The following is a 20,000-nucleotide window of genomic DNA, read 5'->3' as shown; positions in this document are numbered from 1 at the left end:
TATTGTGTGTTGTAAAAAAAAAAAAAAAAAGTTCACTCTTTTTTTTCCATAGTGAGATATAGATAGATAGATAGATAGGAGATAGATAGATAGATATATAGATAGATAGATAGATGAGAAAACAAGAAGAAAGTGTATACCCTGGTTCAGGCATGCAATTATCTGGGGGCCTGTGAAATGTAACAGGGATATTGAGGCAGATCACTAGACACTGCCCCTTCTGTTTCTCTTTTCATCTCACCCCCAAGCCATAAAATCTGCTTTAACCATTAAATCTTAGGTGCAGCAGCCATCTTGAACACAAGATAATAGCGATGGAATATTGCTATAATTATTATTCTAATGCAATTAAATCTTATTGCAACAATAGACGTAGCTGGGAGCTGCTCACACTGGGCAGCACTAATGTAATACGTGGCACATTGCAGGAACAATACTTCTAGAGATGGTAACACCACAACACACAGGCAGATGCTTAACTTTTTTTTTGTAGAAATAAGTTGGTTATTTCAGCTTCTTCCCATGATCAGGGCTTTTGTACACCCAGAGTTTTGTATATGTACTGAGGGCAACATATTTAGTTTATACAATACATGTATATAACTATGTGAACCACACAATACATGTACAACAATATTATATTTAGCTTTTACACCAGCCCTATGATGACGTACAATCTCATGTATACAGCAACGTTCCTTGTTTACTCTCCCTGTGCATTTTTCGTCTAAACACGCAGGCAATCCTGTCATTTCGGGAATATACTTGTATATACCACCAACCGCCACACAGTGGCAGCACTGAGCACTCACGCTCTGATAAATCCACCTCTCTATGCAGCCCAGCACACACTGCACTGTAATGCAAATTTTCTACATCATCAACAGACCATAAGCAAAAGCACAGACTAAAGGCATCCGAACATTAGTCTTAAATATTATAATTATTATATATAAACATACATTTTAATATTTTTCCGTATTTAACCCAAACGAAAACGACATAATTTTGCACCTTATGAAATCCGATAGGTGGACCCTATCATCAACATTCTTTCCTGTCTGCGACAACATCAGTCTGCTGTATCTTCCTATAAGCTTCCTGTAAGGTCGGCCTGTCTATACATTCTTCAAAAATTGTGTACGACCCAATATGAAATAAATGCAGCATTAAATATATATGATGATATATATAAATATCTCTATCTATCTATCTATCTATCTATATTTTTTTTTCCATTGCAAACAGCTGTGTTCACTGTATCATAAATGAATGAATCAGGTTTCTCATATTGCAGCCATTTTTTATAGTATAATAAGAAAAAAATATAAATTGTAGGGAGATGTGCAAAGAGCAATGCGTTTTTGTAGTATATATTGTATATATACATTAATTGCATTATTAGTAGTGGTATTAACGTCGATAATAGTAATAAATAAGTGACCATAATATTTAATGCTTCTATTAAAATGAGCCTGTGTGTATGTATGTCCTACTTTATCTGGAACAATACGTTCTATTTCTGTGCACACATCCTATTGCATATCACCAGGCTGGTACCTGACTATATGGCGATATAGTGGCATCTGATGGGATGTGATAGAACTGGCTGAGGAGCACACAATAAATAGCTGTAGAGTTTATTTGGACTGGGCAATGGAGATCCCTGCAAGATGTGAGGGGTGCACATTTCTCACCTTTAGGTTCTGGCTCACAGAAGCCCTTGCCACTTTGACAGCTGTCGCCTTGGCTGCACAGGAGAGGAATGGAGCCCCTTTTGGTGCCAGGAGAAGCAGGAAATTAGCCAGGCTGCAAGTTGAAAATCTGCCACTCCGGTGCTTGGAATTCAGCATGCCACACCTTATTAGAGGGGAAGGATCCAGCTCTGCCATCCTGGAGCTCAGCTCTAGGTAGCTGCTCCAGAAGAACCTCCAGGCACATAGCTGCCTTATACACTGAGAAACCTGGGCTGGAGACTTGAGATGCAGACAGATCCAGAGCAGGACTGAGCTCAGCTAAAGAATGCAGCTCTATTCTCACAAGGGAAATTATAAAAAACTACATGTTCACAGTTACCATCCACATGACCAGCAGCGACCAATGGAGGAACCGAGCAACTCATAAACTTGTATTGCAAAGTTGTAAATTTTCATAAACAACAACGGATTTATAGCCATTGCCTCATCACTGAGAAGAGGCAGGTCTTATAGAGCCGCCATCTTAACTCTCACACAGCCCCTGCACAGCTCCTCCACTATTATTACCTTGCAGCCTCTCACTTATATTCAGGACATTATTAGAACAGGATTCCAGGGATTGTGTCTGCCTTTAAACACTATGCACTTTATTCTACAGTCTGCAAACAATATATATATATATATATATATATATATATATATATATATATATATACACACACACACACACACACACACACATACTTATAATATATATATATATATATATATACATACACACATACTTATTTTATATATATATATATATATATATATATATATATATATACACACACATTTATTATATATATATATATATATATATACACACACACACACACACACTTATATACACATATACAGCCATACACACACTTCAAATATATATATAGATAAACACACACACACACAGGTATAGATATGTGTATATAGATAGATAAATAAATAAATAAATAAATAGACATAGATATATACACATGTATGTGTATGTGTATGTATATATATATATATATTAATTCCATATGTTATTTCATTTAAAACATATAATATGCTTATATTTATGTGTGTGCACTTATGTGACTATGTGACACACTATATATATATATATATATTTATAATTTTATTTTTATTTCGCCATCCACTAGTATAAACAAACATTCATTGACCAAACACGATTTTTTTATTCGTAACAAAAGAAAATATATTATGCAAGTTACACTTTCATTTTTTCATGAGTTTTTTTTTTCTTTTACATATTTATTTTACAGAACCATATTTAAAATACGCACAATAATACTGATCAAATAGACGTGCAAACCGCTAAAGGAAATTGTATTTATTTTATGATTTTATTTTTTTTTAGGGGGGGGGGAGGACAAATACACCATGCCATTAATGGGACCAAAAGCAGATCTAGAAATGACAAATAAACACATCTTTACACCAATACAAATCCCTGGAATACAAACAATGTGGTCACTTCCAATATCATTCCACAGAAATGAAATATACTACAGCAACTGGGGTGGCGGGTGTGAATTGCGGATGAGGGTAATGCTATGGGGTATTTTAGGGCTTTTTTTTGCTGCTGTTATTGTGTTGGTCTGCATATATACAATGTGCACAGTGGCCACCACATTTGTGTGCAATAAGATACAGCAGAGCATGCTATAGGTAGTATCGGATAGGTAGTAGAAAGGAAAGGTAGTGGCTGCTCCACTGATCCTAGGTGAGATCCAGTATAGATTCCTATATGTGTAATGACTAGGTAGTAACGTCTATAATGCTCTGGGCATTACATTTAGGTAGTTCATGTATAAGATTCACATTTCAGTAGTGACTGTGAATTTAATGTCATCTTTATCATCATATCACATAATATATTTTTATTTTCTGTATTTTTTTCTCCTCTGCAGGCTGCCCCCGTGGTGAAGACACTGAATATGGCCTGTCTCAAGAATTACACCGATAAAATACACAGAATGGTCCATTATAACACAGATCCGGCACTATTCATTCATCCCCGGTGACCTTGTCCTCTTCTTCCTCAGCAGCTGCAGGAGTAGTGGCTGCAGGGGTCTGCTCTCCAGCTTCTGGGCTACCGACATTCTCCTCCTTGTGTTCCTTCTTCCACTTCATTCTTCGGTTCTGGAACCATATCTTGATCTGCCTCTCTGTTAAGCACAAGGCGTGGGCGATCTCTATCCTTCTCCTACGGGTTAGGTAGCGGTTAAAGTGGAATTCTTTCTCCAGCTCCAGTGTCTGGTACCGGGTGTATGTTTGGCGACCCCTCTTCCGGTCTGGACCTATGGTTACACATGTGTTAGTCAGGGGCCCCATTGCACAATAAGCCTGGGATCATTACACCATGAAGGCCTAGATTTTCTGGTTAACATTTTTTTTACATCGTTTATTTTAATACTAATCAATATATGTAGAATTTTTGTATGATATCTATGCCTATTTGCACTAGTACTAATCAATATATGTAGAATATTTGTATGATATCTATGCCTATTTGCACTGGTACTAATCAATATATGTAGAATATTTGTATGATATCTATGCCTATTTGCACTGGTACTAATCAATATATGTAGAATATTTGTATGATATCTATGCCTATTTGCACTAGTACTAATCAATATATGTAGAATATTTGTATATCTATGTCTATTTGCACTGGTACTAATCAATATATGTAGAATATTTGTATGGTATCTATTCCTATTTGCACTGGTACATAGTTTATTTTACTACTAATCAATATATGTAGAATATTTGCATATGTGATCTATCTATCTATCTATCTATATATTATCTATCTATCTATCTCTCTATCTATCTATCTTATATATATTATCTATCTCTATATGTGCCTTGTAATATTTGGGTCTACGGCCTGCACAATAGATCCAATATTGTATCATATAAATAAAACGCAATTGAAAAAAAAAAAAAGTCTCTTTTATCGCATGCACTTCAAACACAATACACATTTATGCTATTTTTTATTGTATATTTATTTATTATTGATGTGACTATTTTATTTTCTGACCACTACAAATATAAAGCGGTTCAGTGGAGAGCCCACGCTAGTGAGACCCCTACAAGCTATTGTATTATGAGTGAGTGGGGTGCACAGGGTTTCCCATACCTGAGGATCTCATCCAGGGGTATATGCGGAAATGACTGTCACCCGGGGGGTGCAGGGTAGACTCCTCCGCCTTGCTGTCACAGCTGGCTTTGCCCAGGTCATTGCAGAGAAGAGGAATGTTCTGATCAAACGTGGAGCAATGGAGGTTATAGGCTTCTGTGCCCAGGCTGTATCCAGGGAAGGGGCTTTGGTACAGCGCATTGTTCACATTGTACAGCCCGGCCATAGATGGGGGTGCGGCTGTTGCTGGGAATGCCCCTGTGCCGGCTCCATAGCTACTTCTCTGGGAATTGGTGAAGGAACACGAAGTGGCCTCTGTGTTTTGGAAGAGAGAAGCCCCAGTCGTATACTTGCTGAACAGAGCATTCACATAATAGGAAGAAGTCATATTCTTCACCTGTGATTTGTGGTCCGGGTGACTCCAGTGTCGGTTTTACGAGGTAGCTTGATATATGGAAACATTAAGCCCCCAGATTTACACAAAACCCCATTTTCTTGTGCACTGAGCTTCCCCCTGCACGTGATCTGCGACCATCTGACTCTCCCATCCAATCTGATCCTGCATCACAGGTGGGAGCGATCTGTGTGCAATGCAGGAACAACACCCATTCTCCAGTGCAAGCAGCACAAGAGACCCACAATGCAATGTTTATGTTTATTAGGAACCCTACACCCCAAAGAATCAACCCCCATAGAGGCCACAACTCCTCACTATAAATACCATCATCTATTAAAGGAGTATAAATGTCATACATTATACATGTGCACAACAAATGGAATATAAACTATATATATATATATATATATATATATATATATATATATATAATTATTATTATTATTACTACTATTATTATTATATCTCTTTTAAAAGACACCTCTGCTAACTAAAAAAAAAAATATATACATATAATTACAAAAGCAGCAGCAGTAAACGTATAGGAAATGTATAGGAAGACTAAAGTGGATAATGTGTATGTAAAAAATGCAGGATTAAGAGTTTATATATATATATATATATATATATATATATATATATAGTGAATATATAATGTGAACACACACACACACATATATAGTGAAAATCTATATAATGAATATATATAGATATAACACACACATACATACATACATACATACATACATATATATATATATATATATACACACAGACGCATATACATACATATATATACACATATACATACATACATATATATATACACATATACATACATATACATATACACACACACGCACACATATACACACATACATACATACATACATACATATATACAAACAAACACACACACACTCTCACTAAAATACTTGACGTGATATATTTCCGTATAGTTCAGTAGAGTCCAAATTAAATACAGTCACCGCCAAGGTAAATATTTAATAAACAATTAATAGCAATTACCAATAACCATTGGCATCAATGCAATATGAAGCAGGATATTTGAGGGGAGCAGTTACCTGTGCACAGTGCAGGCAGGTCCTGGGGATTTCTTCTTTATCATCCATATAGAATGTGTACAGATGAGAAGGAATATATAGATCCATTGGAAATGAAATGAAGGCGAGCAGTTGTGATCAGGCGCCGGATGGAATGGCTCCTGGTGCTGGGCACAGCCTCTCCTCCTCCTCCTCCTCACATACAGCTTTACAGCCTTTATATTGCACATCATAAACTTGAAACACTCAATGGGAATGGCTGCTCCGGAAATTCTACCTTAAAAAATAAAGCTTGGTTCATCTGTTCTACAAAGGGATCCCAGGCTCTGATCTCTGCTTTCTCAGCACATTTCCACGGGTTGTTTACTTGTATCCTATGGACAACGCATTATTGCTTTTATTTTTATTCTCAAAATGTTTGTACTACTACTATTACTACTACTATATCCCTACTAATATCCCTACTACTACTACTACTAATAATAATAATTACAATAATGATAATATTACAAGCAGTCATGATAATAATGGCAATAACATAGTTTCTGTCTTATACACTCTCCCCCACCAAGAAATAAAAAAAACACAACTTTTTTTTAAACAAAAAATAATGAAAATAAAATATTTTATATATTTACAAATATCTTGATAGTAAAATAAAAACTTCATATACATATATAAATATATATAATAAAATTAAAATCCATATACATAAATACATAGTTATATATATATATATATATATATATATATATATATATATATACTGCATGATTAAAATAAATCTAGTAGAATTTTACGTAAAATAACAAAATACTACAATGTTAATATGGCAAAAAATAAAAATAAAAAAGAGCACCTGCAATTATTAAAAAAAAACCCACAAAAAAACTATATTATAAATTAAAAACTATATCATATAAAAATATCTAATTTTTAAACTAACATGCCTGCCATAAATATTGGATTTGGTTCATAATTGCATTATTCTAAACAGTTTACAACTGCTGGATTAAAAAGAAGGTAAATAGATAGATAGATAGATAGATAGAAAGATAGATAGATAGATAGATAGATAGATAGACAATAGATAGATACATAGATGATAGATAGATAGATAGATAGATAGATAGATAGATAGATAGATAGAAAGATAGATAGATAGATAGATAGATAGATAGACAATAGATAGATACATAGATGATAGATAGATAGATAGATAGATAGATAGATAGATAGATAGATAGATAAGATAATAGATGGATGGATGGATGGATAGATAGATAAATAATAGATGAGAGATGAATAGATAGATAGATAGATAGATAATAGATAGATGGATGGATGGATAGATAGATAGATAGATAGATAATAGATGGGAGATGAATAGATAGATTGATAGATAGATAGAAAGATAGATAATAGATAGATAGATAGATAGATAGATAGATAGATAGATAGGAGATAGATAGATAGATAGATAGATAGATAGATAGATAGATAGGAGATAGATAGATAGATAATAGATAGATAGATAAGAGATAGATAGATAGATAGATAGATAGATAGATAGATAGGAAATAGATAGATAGATAGATAGATAGATAGATAGATAGATAGATAGATAGACACTTGGAACATGCAATAAAATGTGTAGGAGCATTATATGCAGTGATATTTCTTGAATGCTGAACACTATTCAGGAAAAAAAAAGTAAGCTTGAAGATAAAACAATCTTTCATGATGTTTTATGTAAAAATCGTCTTGAAAAATAGTGTTTTTTTTTTTTCTCCCCTAAAGAATAAAGAGAATACAAATGGCGGACCAGGAGCACACGCACGCTTTCAATCGTTATGTGGAGTCATGCTGCCATCTGCTGGTGAAATATAATAAGTGCAAGTGCTTTGAACATTAACCAACTAGTGCCTGTTAATGGAGCCTATGGTTTAGGTCGCTGTATTAAGCTTCTTAAGGTTATTTTGCAAGAAGAACTTGCACAAAACGAGAATTTTCAGTGTAACAGAACAATGAAAAGACTGTTATTTCCGCTCTTCACATTATCTCAATCCGCCAGACAAAACAAATGAAAAGGCTTCTGTGGAAAATCTTAATTGCGGCTGGACAGCTATAAAGTCATTAAGAGGCGAATTCCAGACAGTTTGCAGACCAGCCATATATTACCCACTTTTTGTGACCATTCTTTGAAGTTCCTTTCTGTCTGAAACAACAGAGGGCGTCCCAGCAGCCCTCTCCCCGGAAAAGTCTGCAATTATTACCTCTGCAGCAGCATCTCTTATTGTACAAAGAGGTTTAATTACTATCGATTCTGAAAACTATATAAAACCAGATGCAATTACATAGCATGTGTATGTGCATATATATATATATATATATATATATATATATATATATATATATATATATATATATATAGTGTGTGTGTGTGTGTGTGTGTGTGTACACAATGGTGTGTGATCAGCAGACTTGTAGGAATCTTGGCATGTCCTCCAGGTTTTGCTGAGAACCCTGCAGCGGTTTACACTCCATAAATGGTTACAGCAGTAATTTTCTTTTATTGCACTATATGGCCCAGAGTTTTCCTAAACGACATCCTCTGTCTGGACTTGTTTCATGATTTGACTTGTTTCACCATCTTTGTTTTTAAACTATGCAATAATGTGTTAAAAATGCAGCAAATAATGCTTGGAAGGAAGTTGAAGTCTATCTGTTCCATAGAAAAATACTATATGTATATGAGCACTTAAAGGTAGGCAATTGTCTAGTTAAAAAAAATCTAAACAAAAATTAATATATAATATATATATATAATTTTTTAAGTATATTCTTTAAATAATTTACTGCTAATAATTCCATTGTACAATAATATATTAGTGTTTGCACAATGAGATATAGGAGGACAGATACATGCAGCTATTATACTTTTCTGCACCATAATAATAACACTAAAAATTTGTGGTGTGTGTGTGTGTGTGTATCTATAGATGTCTATATACAAATATCGATATACGTAGAAAATAGATAGATATCTATGACTATACTGAGTGAGAGAAATTTATACATTCCAAATACAAAATACTAAACAATAGAATAATCTCTGTTTCCCAGGAATATAAAATGCCATATCACAACTAACAAAAAAAAAATCTTTTTATTTAAAAAACAAACAAAAAAAAAGGATAAATATAATTCCAACACAATAATTTGGTCAACAGGTCATGAGGTAACTCTTTTCAAATATATAGTACGTTCTGCATAAATTATTTGTATTGTTTAGAGATAGAAATATACCCAATGTATTTTTTTTATTTCCTGTGTATAATTTATTATTCTTAATAAATTTAACTTCAATACAGTGAACAAGAACATAACACAAGCTATAGGTAGTAAAACCTTCACTCACCATATATATTAATCCACATATATGTAGATCCCAAAGGGAATCTCCAGGGCTCCCAAATCTTTCAGACCTCCCACTCCATCCCACCTCCTGCATATTTCCTTGTGGACTATAAGCCATATATACATCTTTACAAATCATTAGGGATTGTTGAAGAACTGTGATTGCCAATAACTGAGGTCGATTGTGTAGAAACCAGTTGGAGGTTTGACTCTATATAGGGGAACAATAATAATAACATTGCAGGCTGGTACTAAAGACCTAGCATAATATTAAACAACCTGAGTTCAATGTAGTCCTAGCATTGTACGACATCCAAGCACATAAATCCGGTCACAACTACAATAAAACACAAGATTCAAGTATAGCAGCAGAGGATTCTGCTGCCCAGAGAACACATCATCATCATCATAATAATTATTATAATTATAATAAAACCTACATTTTTAGAGCTAGTCTGTACAGTCAGTATATAGTTGTGCACAATGGTAAGGTAGTTTATTTGTAGAGTAGAGCAGGTAGATTTTTACTTGTATGCCAGCCCACCCCTAATGCCCCTTTGTGTAGTTCATGAAATAATTTAAGAAATGAAGTACCTCTTGGATAGCTCTGTTAATCCAAGGCTGTGACGGTACTTAGCATGATAAACAGGAGGGAGAAACACATGAGGCCTCATGACAGTAGCATATCCCCTTGTTTGTAGCTCCATTGTATTGGGGATTTATTCATCTTTTGAACGATCCTTGTTAATTTTTTTCATTTTCATCCTTCTGTTTTGAAACCAAATTTTCACTTGTCTCTCTGTGAGGTTGAGTAGTCTGGCTACCTCATACCTCCTGTCCCTGGTAAGGTACATGTTAAATAAAAACTCCTTCTCAAGTTCCAGTGTTTGGTGCTTGGTGTAGGGACATCTTTTTTTCCTGGTGGATCTTGCGTGAAGCCAGTTAGCAGCTGGGTTGTCTAGAAAGAGAGGACATTCTTTCAAAACTATTGTCAATGACCAATACTATGCATTCTATGTACATCAATAGGCAGATAACTTTAACTATATATATATATATATAGCATATGAATATGTTAACTGTAGCATAGGCAACCATCAATTCCATAAAACTAAACAATACATAAGCCCAATGAATAAACCCTTACACTATATAATGCATGAATACATAGACAATTTTGACTAGGCATCAATACCTAGATTGCCTTCAACTCTATATAATATTTTCCTTATCCCTACATACATAGACTTATATCTATGCATGCTATGTGCCCATCCACATAAATCGCTCCTAATGTCCGACTTGATATATATTCACCACAGCAATGAATAGGCTACCCCAAATGCTGTGTTCCATACTGATGAACCCATAGGCTGCTTTCAATGCCCTATACAATCCATGCTATGCATCAATACCACATGAATGCACACTATATCAATGCCCCATACATGAGATGTGCCTTAATACCTCCATTAAGAACATATACGAAATGTATCTGATGGACATAAACTACTATCAATACCTTTTAACAATGTCATGCATTTTTCTATTACTATATTCGTATGCAATATCCAATATATCAGTACATTTACAAGCAATGTCCTCTATAAAATAGACCACCATGCAATATAAACTACTATCAATGCCCTTTAACAAAATCATGTATTTTTCTACTACTATGAATTTGTTATGCAATATCCACTATATATGAGCACATAGCCTGTGCCATTTACAAGCAATGCCCTCTAACATAGACCACCATGCAATATAAACCACTTTAAATATTCTCTAGAAGATACAAAACATTAAGATACAAACACTTTGTTGTGTTATATCTACTGGTGATACATCACATACTCCAGACATTGATCTATATACAGTTCTATGCTGGCCACCACATTTACAGTGAATAATGTAATTCTCATATAATATACTAGCCCACGCCCACCGAGTTGTAAAATGCTTTACTGTATCCCCTCAATGATGATATGCCTCCATGTTAATGCACTGTGAACAGCAAGTGCTCCAGTAATACCAGTATACATAGCAGGGCACAAACTTTATCTGCTGTATTCTGTCATAGTATCTAGAATTTAGAGGAATCTCAAACACCCCCCTCCCCAACCAACATCATGTACATGTACAAGATCTTTGGTCACTTCCATAGCTCATCAATGATTGCAATAGACTTACTTGGGTCAATAGGAGGTTTTTCCCCATTTGTTACGTTCTCTCCAGTATTGGCAGCAAAGGCAGCGTCGTTACTTTGCTTCTCTCTGTCAGCAGCAGCAGCAGGAGGAGAGCCACAGGCATAGTCAGACAAAGACAGAGGGTGAGCATCAAACGTGGTACAGTCCCCCCGCCTGCCTGGGAGAGGCTCAGGTTTAATACCGTAGTGTCTGCTGGAGGCTAAGCCTGGGAAGGACAGGGATCCGGCCATGGGCTCCAGCCAGGAGCGCATATACCTGCTGCCATCTGAGGCTGCTAGGGGGGCTTGGTGGTGCACATAGGGGTGGTACACACCGGAGACATTATTGGCAGCCTGGTGCACTGGATTCCAGGGGCTGCTAAACATGGACGATTTAGATTGGAAGCTGCATGGTGTGTACTCAGGGTGCTCAGCTCCCAGGGCAGCTTGTCTTGGTGGCTGGGCTAAGGAGCCAGAAGAAAACCTAGACTGCACCAGCTCCTCACCCTCATGGATCAGGAAGGAGTCCACATAATAATTGCTCAGAGTCCCAGAAGTCGTCATTGCTAGGATGAGAGCAGGACCTGGTGAAATTATGAAACTGCAGATTTCATGTAACAACTTGGTCCTACAAAGAAGTACAGTCACCTAATAAGTTGCAGGCAGGACTGGCTTCCTATTGGCTGCTGCAGACATGTGACTAAGCAGCAGAACAATAAGGAATAAATCAGTCCGCAGGCTATTAATGGCTCACTGTTTTCCAGTCATCATTTTTATAGCAAAGCCATATGTTTTTATGCAAAAGGATATTGGACTTATACAATATTGTCCCCTTTAATTGTGGCCAAGTCAGATTAAAAGATCTAATCCCCCCCTTCTTTTCTGCTATAGCAGGGACTATTTTACATCATTATTAATCACACAGTAGGATGTAGGTGTTCTCCATAGAGTCCTTGATCGAAAATCATCCATAGACACCTAGATATATAGTAAAGGTTTCATCCCCCCCTCCATACATACAGGCTACAGTATAGGAGATGAGATTTATTATGCAGCACTTGTGTTGGTTACAAGCAGTTGTTACATTTTACTGTTGTGCTTAGAAAGGGAACAGTAACTGGTATAGATCCAGCCAGTAGCTGCAGTAAAATGCAAATCTCTAATAAGTCTCCATAGTGCTGTTGTAGACACACACACAGGCTGCCTGTAAATAGGGCTATCAGCTCTCCTTATGAGAATGGACAAAAAACATGGAGAAACAACACAGCTTTGATTTCCTTCCCTTTCCTCTTGAATTCATATTGATATATTCTATTCATACACATTAACACCTACATACAAACCAGTTCCATCTGCTGTGGAGGACTATAGCATAGAAAGTCTATAGAATAGAAGGTAGGAACGATTATTGCACGTATATATCGTTAGTTATAATACCACAATGAATATATATATATATATATATATATATACATATATATATATATATATATATATATATATATATATATATATATATATATATATATATATATCAGGAAGAAACTCCTGCTGCTAGTAGAACTGGTGTTGCTGTTGTTTGTATTTTTATTTGTCTAGCAGATTTCCAGTGATACCTGACTTTAGCCTTTGTGAGGAACTGGGTGGGAAAGATTTACAGGGTAAAATCCGGTGCCATAAAATGACGATAATAAAACAGACCACAAGTGAGGGTAAGGAACAGACTGGGAAAGGGAAAATTAGGGCGTGGATTCATGGCAGCAATTGTCTCACATGCAGGAAACCTTTATTATAGTTTTTTAGAAATGTGGTGAGGTTCATAGAGAGATATTCAGAAGAGAGCAGCAAGGAAATCGCTATGGACATACAGAAAGGTGGAATCATGGTAAAGTAGCACTGGCGGATGGTTACACGGGTTCATGCTGATCAGCACAAGGATTAGATCAAGTCCATTGTTAGGAGTCCATATCTATCTATCTATCTATCTATCTATCTATCTATCTATCTATCTATCTATCTATCTATCTATCTATCTATCTATCATATATTATATTCGAATGTAGAATAGATGGATGGATGGATGGACATTTTTCTTTCACGTGTACTATTGTTTCTAGAACTATCCTGTCAACCTGCAAAGATTTATTCTTTGAGAAATGAAACAAAATACTTTCATAAAGCACAAATCTCCTGTACTGTCCACAACCAGCAATTACACTTCCCGAAACAAAAAAAAATATATGCCCCAAAGGTAGGATCAATCTGAAGCTGTTATTATTCAATCATGTTGAGCCTATGAAGGGAAAAAATATATAAAAAATAAAATAAAATAAAAAATATTTATAAATATTAAAGAACAATTTGTCTATATATATATCTATATATATATATATATATCTATATCTATCTATCTATCTATCTATCTATATATATATATATATATATATATATATATATATATATATAAATGTCAGTGACGATCTAGAGGAGTAAATAATTAGTGTGGGGTAATCATAACATCATGGCAGTTACATACGTGATAGATTACCTATATTGTATGGTAACTATACAAAAATGTAAAAAAAAAAATATGTGTGTGTGTGTTTGTGTGTGTGTACAAATGTGCAATGTTTTACGTGCAATAATCATTCCCATTGTGTGTGGAGTGTACACCATTTTAAACAGATAAATAGATAGATAGATAGATAGATAGATAGACAGAAAGACATATTCCACCATGTGAATATTTAAATAGAACATTATAAATATTTGTGTTAATTTATAATGTCATTATTACTAATAATAACTATTTTACAATTATTATTATTATTATTAATATTATTAATAATAATAATAATAATAATAATAATAGTAGTAGTAATAGTAGTAGTAATAGTAGTAGTAGTAGTAGTAGTAGTGTAGTAGTAGTAGTAGTAGTAGTAGTGTAGTAGTAGTAGTAGTAGTAGTAGTAGTAGTAGTAGTAGTTGTAGCAGCAGCAGCAGCAGCAGCAGGAGCGGTAGTATTATTCTATGTCTGTATGTCTATCTATCTATCTATCTATCTATCTATCTATCTATCTATCTATCTATCTATCTCCTATCTATCTATCTCCTATCTATCTATCTATCTATCTCCTATCTATCTATCTATCTATCTATCTATCTATCTATCTATCTATCTATCTATCTACCTACCATCAGTCTCTCTATTTATCTGTACACAATTAAATAAATAATTAGCTTTCTTTGACATGGTGTCATTTTTTTTCTGTAAATAATAAATATTTTTCCTGCTGCATTGTGCATTTCAACATGTTAAAATATATATTGTCATGTGCTAAAACAATCATCTATCAATTGACATAAGCGACAGACTACAACATACTATATTCCTTTAATAACAAAAATGAAGAAGCATTAAACATGAGACAAAGCATTTCCTCTCAGCCATTGTGCTGTAAACTGCAAATTGTGGTGGAGAATAAAGCTGGAAATGTATGTGGGGGTCTTAATTGGTAAACACAGCCCCTGCAATAAGGCAAATGATAGCCCCCAGTCTAGCTTGCTGTCTGGTGTATTTGGAGAGCAGTCTGCCCTCTCTCTGCTGTGCTGCTGCTGCTGGTGGGGAGGCTCTCAGGAATGTCAGACTATAGGCTGATTGTAATAATGATCGTAACCTAGGCCTTGTGAGCAGGAAACCATCATTACAGCCGCCTCACCAGCATTTCCCCCCTTTGTAAACCCCAATAATGTATATTCCATGTATTACGACCACCTACAAGAAATAAAACGAACTAAACAAATAAATTTGTATCTATTTTACGCCATATCCAGTGGCTGATCAACAGAACCCCATGTGATCTGTCATTGTGTACACGTAACAATTGCATAATCATAATATTGTTATATTATCGATAAATATCAACAATCTCATTTATGATGAATCAGGGATTTATTTTACGTGTACATAACAGCAGATTACGCAAAATGTGCGTTATATCGAAAAATAAACCAGTACTGATCGCATATTTCTTATGTTTTAGCAGTCACAGGTCCATATAGGCCTAAGTTTCATGTTAGCCTTTTACTCCATAAAAACATGAAATCTATGGCCCTATATTGCATAGAAATCCTATATTATACAATAGTCACATATCCTGTATCCCATATCGAACAGTATATTATATTATTCTGGTAACACACAAGACATGATAGTTGTATATTCCAGTCCTACATTCCATCTCGCATCATAGTCCAATGTTCCATCATGCACATTCTATGTTCCATATGACATCTTGTACCTGGGTGACGATAGGCACTGATGTGACTAAGGCAGTTCCTTGTTGTCGAGAGAAAGGTGGAGCCCCAACAACATGAAACTACCTAAATCACACTCCAGTTGTGTTCTAAAAACCTTATGACTGTCGACCTCCAAGCTTCTAGGAGAGGGTCCGCTATAAGGAAGAAATCACAGACAGACTGGATAGACTGGATAGTCCCTATAATGTTACAAGAAAGTCATCATATTATTCATAGAGAGTCACTGAGCACTGCATGGGTATGACACGTGTGTGTGTGTGTGTGTGTGTGTGTGTGTATATGCATATATATATATATATATATATATATATATATATATATATATATATATATATATATGTGTGTGTGTCAGGGCTAGAAATATAGGAAGAAAACAGTGTATGCCTATACTGAAAGAGGACAGAAAAGACGCCAAACAATGCGCATTGCGCACACATTGCGCCTGGCCTCACCTTGGGGTCTCCTCAATGTCACTTTGTGCCCACTGCTCTGTTATTCCGGGTGGAAGAGAAACAGCTTCTCGCTTCTCAGGTTATATAAAAGCCAATCCAATGTCCTCCTGTGTTAGCTGCTTCCTCTGTCTAAGCTGCTCCTTGCCCAACTGAAAGCTCTGGTCTACTCTGCAACAATCCAGATATACTAGCAAGTCATAAAAGTGAACAAAAGCCGACAAAGCTTCCAGCACCATTGCTATATGGCTGAGACAAATTACGACTGTCTAGGTAATATTTAAATGGATTCCTATAGTAATTGCAGGAGGGGGGGTGTAGGCAACTTGTGCAGTTGTAAAAGTTCTTGTGAAGATAAAATAAAATGTAAACAGCCCCAGAATTAGGAGAAGAAGAAGAAGAAGAAATACCAAGGATTCATTTTCTTTTATTTGATTCTTCATTGAAAACATAAACATGGCCTGGTCGCACACAGCAGCATATGATCTAGAGAAGAATGGTCATGTGTCCATGGATCAAGAAGAAACATTGGCCTTTTTAATAATAATAAACATTTAGACATATTTGCATCTATAAAGTTCATCTTCTGTACTTACTTTAAAGCATGTTAATTCACAGTATATCTGAGGAATGAGACGCCCCCCTCCCCAAGGCTTCTGCTGTGTATTCTATACAACAGTCCACAAGGAAGGAGAACCTTAGACCTACTAGTAATGGACCATGTGCTTTTCTGCAACCTCTTTCTACACAGACAAGACTACATTCAAGAATCAGCTGAATCCTGCAAGTGTCCTCATGTGTCTTTATCACCTTATTGAGGAATGAAATTGTCTCTTTTTTCTTTTTTTCCTAAAGAAATAAGGAACATTTCATTCGACCCAATACAATGTGAGAACTGGTGTTTTAGTGCCTCATCCACTTTTTTTTTTTTTTTTTACAACATAAACTGCAATGCCGGATGCAAGACAAAGGGAGGAACAAGACTGTAAAATATACAACTAATAAATGCGGAACCGCCATAAAAAGATGATCTCAGTCTAAAAAATAAAAATAATAATAATAATAATCATTATTATAATAATAAAAAAAGCTCTTAAGACGTGTGCAAGTATGGCTTTAACCCAGAAGGCTGGGTGGAGGATGGACATATACTGGTCATAATGTACAGCTCTGGCAATCCATTCAGGTGACTGTGGGAGAAGAAGAAGAGTACTGGCTCTCTATGGAGGAGCTCATCAAGAGAAGTTGAAGTTAGCTGTGAGCTCCCGAATCCGGTTTTCCCGGTTCATTTTCTTGAGCTTCATCCTGCGGTTCTGGAACCAGATCTTGACCTGCCTGTCTGAGAGGTGCACACTGCGGCTGATCTCTAGGCGACGCTCTCGAGTCAGGTACATGTTAAAGAGAAACTCCTTTTCCAGCTCCAGGGTCTGGTGCTTGGTGTAGGGGCATCTCTTCTTCCTGCCGCTCTTTGCTGTTAACCAGTTGGCACCATTTTCACCTTTCGAATTCCCTAAATAAAAAGGGTAAAATAAGTAAATACGTGAGTGAATAAATAAATAAAATAAATCAGTATATTCATCTATGTATCTACGTGTCTTCTATCTATCTATCTATCTATCTATCTATCTATCTATCTATCTCTCTATCTATCTATCTATCTATCTATCTATTTATCTGTCTGTCTGTCTGTCGGTCGGTCTGTCTCTCTATATAAATATATGTATCATCTATCTATCTCCTATCTATCTATCTATCTATCTATCTATCTATCTATCTCCTATCTATCTATCTCCTATCTATCTATCTATCTATCTATCTATCTCAGTTATATGTTGCTCACTAAAATTGTGTATGCGTTAAGAAAGTTTTAAATATAGAAAATATTTATTTAAATTAAACAGATTGCTGCAAACTGTACACACACACACACACACACACACACACACAACATCATTATTATCAGTAGTTTTTAGAATAGAAATGTTCCAGCTTATGCTTTATTCACTTTACTCACTATACTATTTTTTTTTGTTTATGTATAATGATCCCCATTCTATTCTATTTTACTATATATCCTTTTTCGTTGGTGTGATACAAAGTATGACTGCTCCTTATACAAGTAGCTAGTTGCAAACTGATGTGTAATAAAAAAAACAACAACACTTTCTTTTACTATATCTTTCTATCATTTTTAGATAGATAGATAGATAGATAGAAGATAGATATCTTCATACTTTTCTTTTAGATCCCATTATTGGTTTAGAGAGCAGAGGCCCCAGGCATTGTTGCAGGGCTATGTGCTATATACATGTGAGCAGAAGGCAGCTCTTTCCATGTAGCCATCACACATGTAAAGTGGGGCTCCTTGCTGTCATATTTTGCATGGGAGGTAGTTGTGGCGCCTGTAATGAGCCCTATAAATAAGTGTTATTTTATAGAGGCTTCCTGCTTCCTCCAAGACAAAGCACAGAGGAGCAGCATGTGGTGTAAAGTTGAGAATGGACATGATGTTTATGACAGACTCACGCCCAATTATTAAATAGTTCAAAGGCTGATAATAAAAGTGAGCTTCCTCTGCAAGCTGAGTGTAGTAGTGCCCCAGCCCCTTTATGGTGTGAGTGTGAGTGTGTGCTCACCTCCAGCTTCTTTCTCCGGAGAGTGCTTGCTGCTGTCAGAAGGAGCCGGGGAGGAATCCTCAGCCCCGGATGAAGACGTGTGAGCCTCCTCATCGGTTCTGTGCTGGGCGGCACCGGTACCGGGGAGCTTGGACGGGGGAGACTCGTCGCTGTCTTTCCTGACACTCTCAGCTGCTGCGGACATTGATGTCAGGGACAGAGGCTGCTGCTCAAACCGGAGCTGGGGCTGGGGTGCAAAGTGGGGAGCAGCAATGTGCCCAGCAGCAGCAGCAGCACCATAGCCCTTGGCGGTGCCATAAGCCTGGGAGAGGCGGAAGTATCCTGGCACTGGAACAGAGCTGGTACTATGAGCAGGGCTAGGCTCAGGGTTAACCCTTTGGAAAGTGGATAAGTCAGTTGCAGTAGAAGTCTTATTACATTTGTCCGAGTCATAGAGGCAATAGGAGTTCTCCTCCTTAATGTTCTGTGTGAAGGAGCAGGAGCTGGCAGCTTGGCTTTCGGATTGCTCTACTCTGCACGACCTGGGGGCTTCTAGCCAGACCTCCATCCCTGGAGCATAGCCTTGTGATGTGGGGGCTGTGTTACTGGGGGGGACACCTTCATTCCTTTTGCTCAAAACGGGGAAAAGTCCACA

The 20,000-nt window shown here is 36.1% G+C and overlaps 4 protein-coding genes across 10 annotated transcripts in view; all 4 read right to left on the bottom strand.

The window, feature by feature from the left end:
* The window catches only part of HOXA3 (homeobox A3), a 46,068-nt gene extending 39,678 nt beyond the window's left edge, over positions 1–6,390 (bottom strand). For 4 of the 5 annotated variants that reach the window (XM_069958742.1, XM_069958748.1, XM_069958746.1 and 1 more), the window contains exon 1: positions 1,698–2,051. The gene's annotated coding sequence lies outside the window, so the exon portion shown is untranslated. Of the gene's footprint in view, positions 1–1,697; positions 2,052–6,375 lie in introns of those variants that run through there. The other variant, XM_069958745.1, reaches the window with a different exon arrangement.
* Positions 2,963–5,367, bottom strand: HOXA7 (homeobox A7). The gene is made up of 2 exons (XM_069958761.1): positions 4,894–5,367; positions 2,963–4,042 (listed from the first exon to the last, which is right to left on the bottom strand). The coding sequence occupies exons 1-2, from the start codon at positions 5,279–5,281 to the stop codon at positions 3,750–3,752; spliced, it is 681 nt and encodes a 226-aa protein (XP_069814862.1). The 5' UTR covers positions 5,282–5,367; the 3' UTR covers positions 2,963–3,749.
* A 296-nt stretch (positions 6,391–6,686) lies between the features above and the next one.
* On the bottom strand, positions 6,687–16,865 carry HOXA9 (homeobox A9). Of its 3 annotated transcripts, none has more exons than XR_011361736.1 (3): positions 11,968–12,642; positions 9,776–10,732; positions 6,687–6,728 (listed from the first exon to the last, which is right to left on the bottom strand). XR_011361736.1 is itself a non-coding variant. In XM_069958757.1 (3 exons), exons 2-3 carry the CDS (start codon positions 12,524–12,526, stop codon positions 10,494–10,496), a joined length of 798 nt encoding a protein of 265 aa, XP_069814858.1. In that variant the 5' UTR covers positions 12,527–12,546; positions 16,734–16,865; the 3' UTR covers positions 9,505–10,493. The 3 variants fall into 3 exon arrangements, 2 of the variants coding, with proteins under 2 accessions (XP_069814858.1, XP_069814859.1); XM_069958757.1 differs by lacking the exon at positions 6,687–6,728 and adding an exon at positions 16,734–16,865 and having other exon boundaries at positions 9,505–10,732; positions 11,968–12,546; XM_069958758.1 differs by lacking the exon at positions 6,687–6,728 and adding an exon at positions 16,734–16,865 and having other exon boundaries at positions 9,505–10,732; positions 11,968–12,528.
* Positions 16,866–17,146: 281 nt separating this feature from the next.
* The window catches only part of HOXA10 (homeobox A10), a 3,055-nt gene continuing 201 nt past the window's right edge, over positions 17,147–20,000 (bottom strand). The window contains exons 1-2 of the mRNA XM_069960443.1: positions 19,367–20,000; positions 17,147–18,240 (exon numbers count right to left, since the gene is read on the bottom strand). The exon at positions 19,367–20,000 is cut by the window's right edge and continues 201 nt beyond it. Of these exons, the coding sequence (XP_069816544.1) occupies positions 17,966–18,240; positions 19,367–20,000 (909 nt within the window). The 3' untranslated portion in view covers positions 17,147–17,965. The remainder of the gene's footprint in view (positions 18,241–19,366) is intronic.

This window comes from Dendropsophus ebraccatus, chromosome 2 (assembly GCF_027789765.1).
Source record: "Dendropsophus ebraccatus isolate aDenEbr1 chromosome 2, aDenEbr1.pat, whole genome shotgun sequence".
In the NCBI taxonomy this organism is placed as follows: Eukaryota; Metazoa; Chordata; class Amphibia; order Anura; family Hylidae; genus Dendropsophus; species Dendropsophus ebraccatus.
Note: the sequence above shows the minus strand (reverse complement) of the source record. Positions and strands in the feature narration are given on the sequence as shown.

Bases quoted from the DNA above. Each gene is read 5' to 3' on its own strand.
- HOXA7 (XM_069958761.1), bottom strand. From the start codon at position 5,281: ATGACTTCTTCCTATTATGTGAATGCTCTGTTCAGCAAGTATACGACT. The intron at 4,043-4,893 runs GTATGGGAAACC...GTGTAACCATAG, and splicing joins CCCCTGGATGAGATCCTCAG to GTCCAGACCGGAAGAGGGGT.
- HOXA9 (XM_069958757.1), bottom strand. From the start codon at position 12,526: ATGACGACTTCTGGGACTCTGAGCAATTATTATGTGGACTCCTTCCTG. The intron at 10,733-11,967 runs GTAAGTCTATTG...CTCTCTTTCTAG, and splicing joins AAAACCTCCTATTGACCCAA to ACAACCCAGCTGCTAACTGG.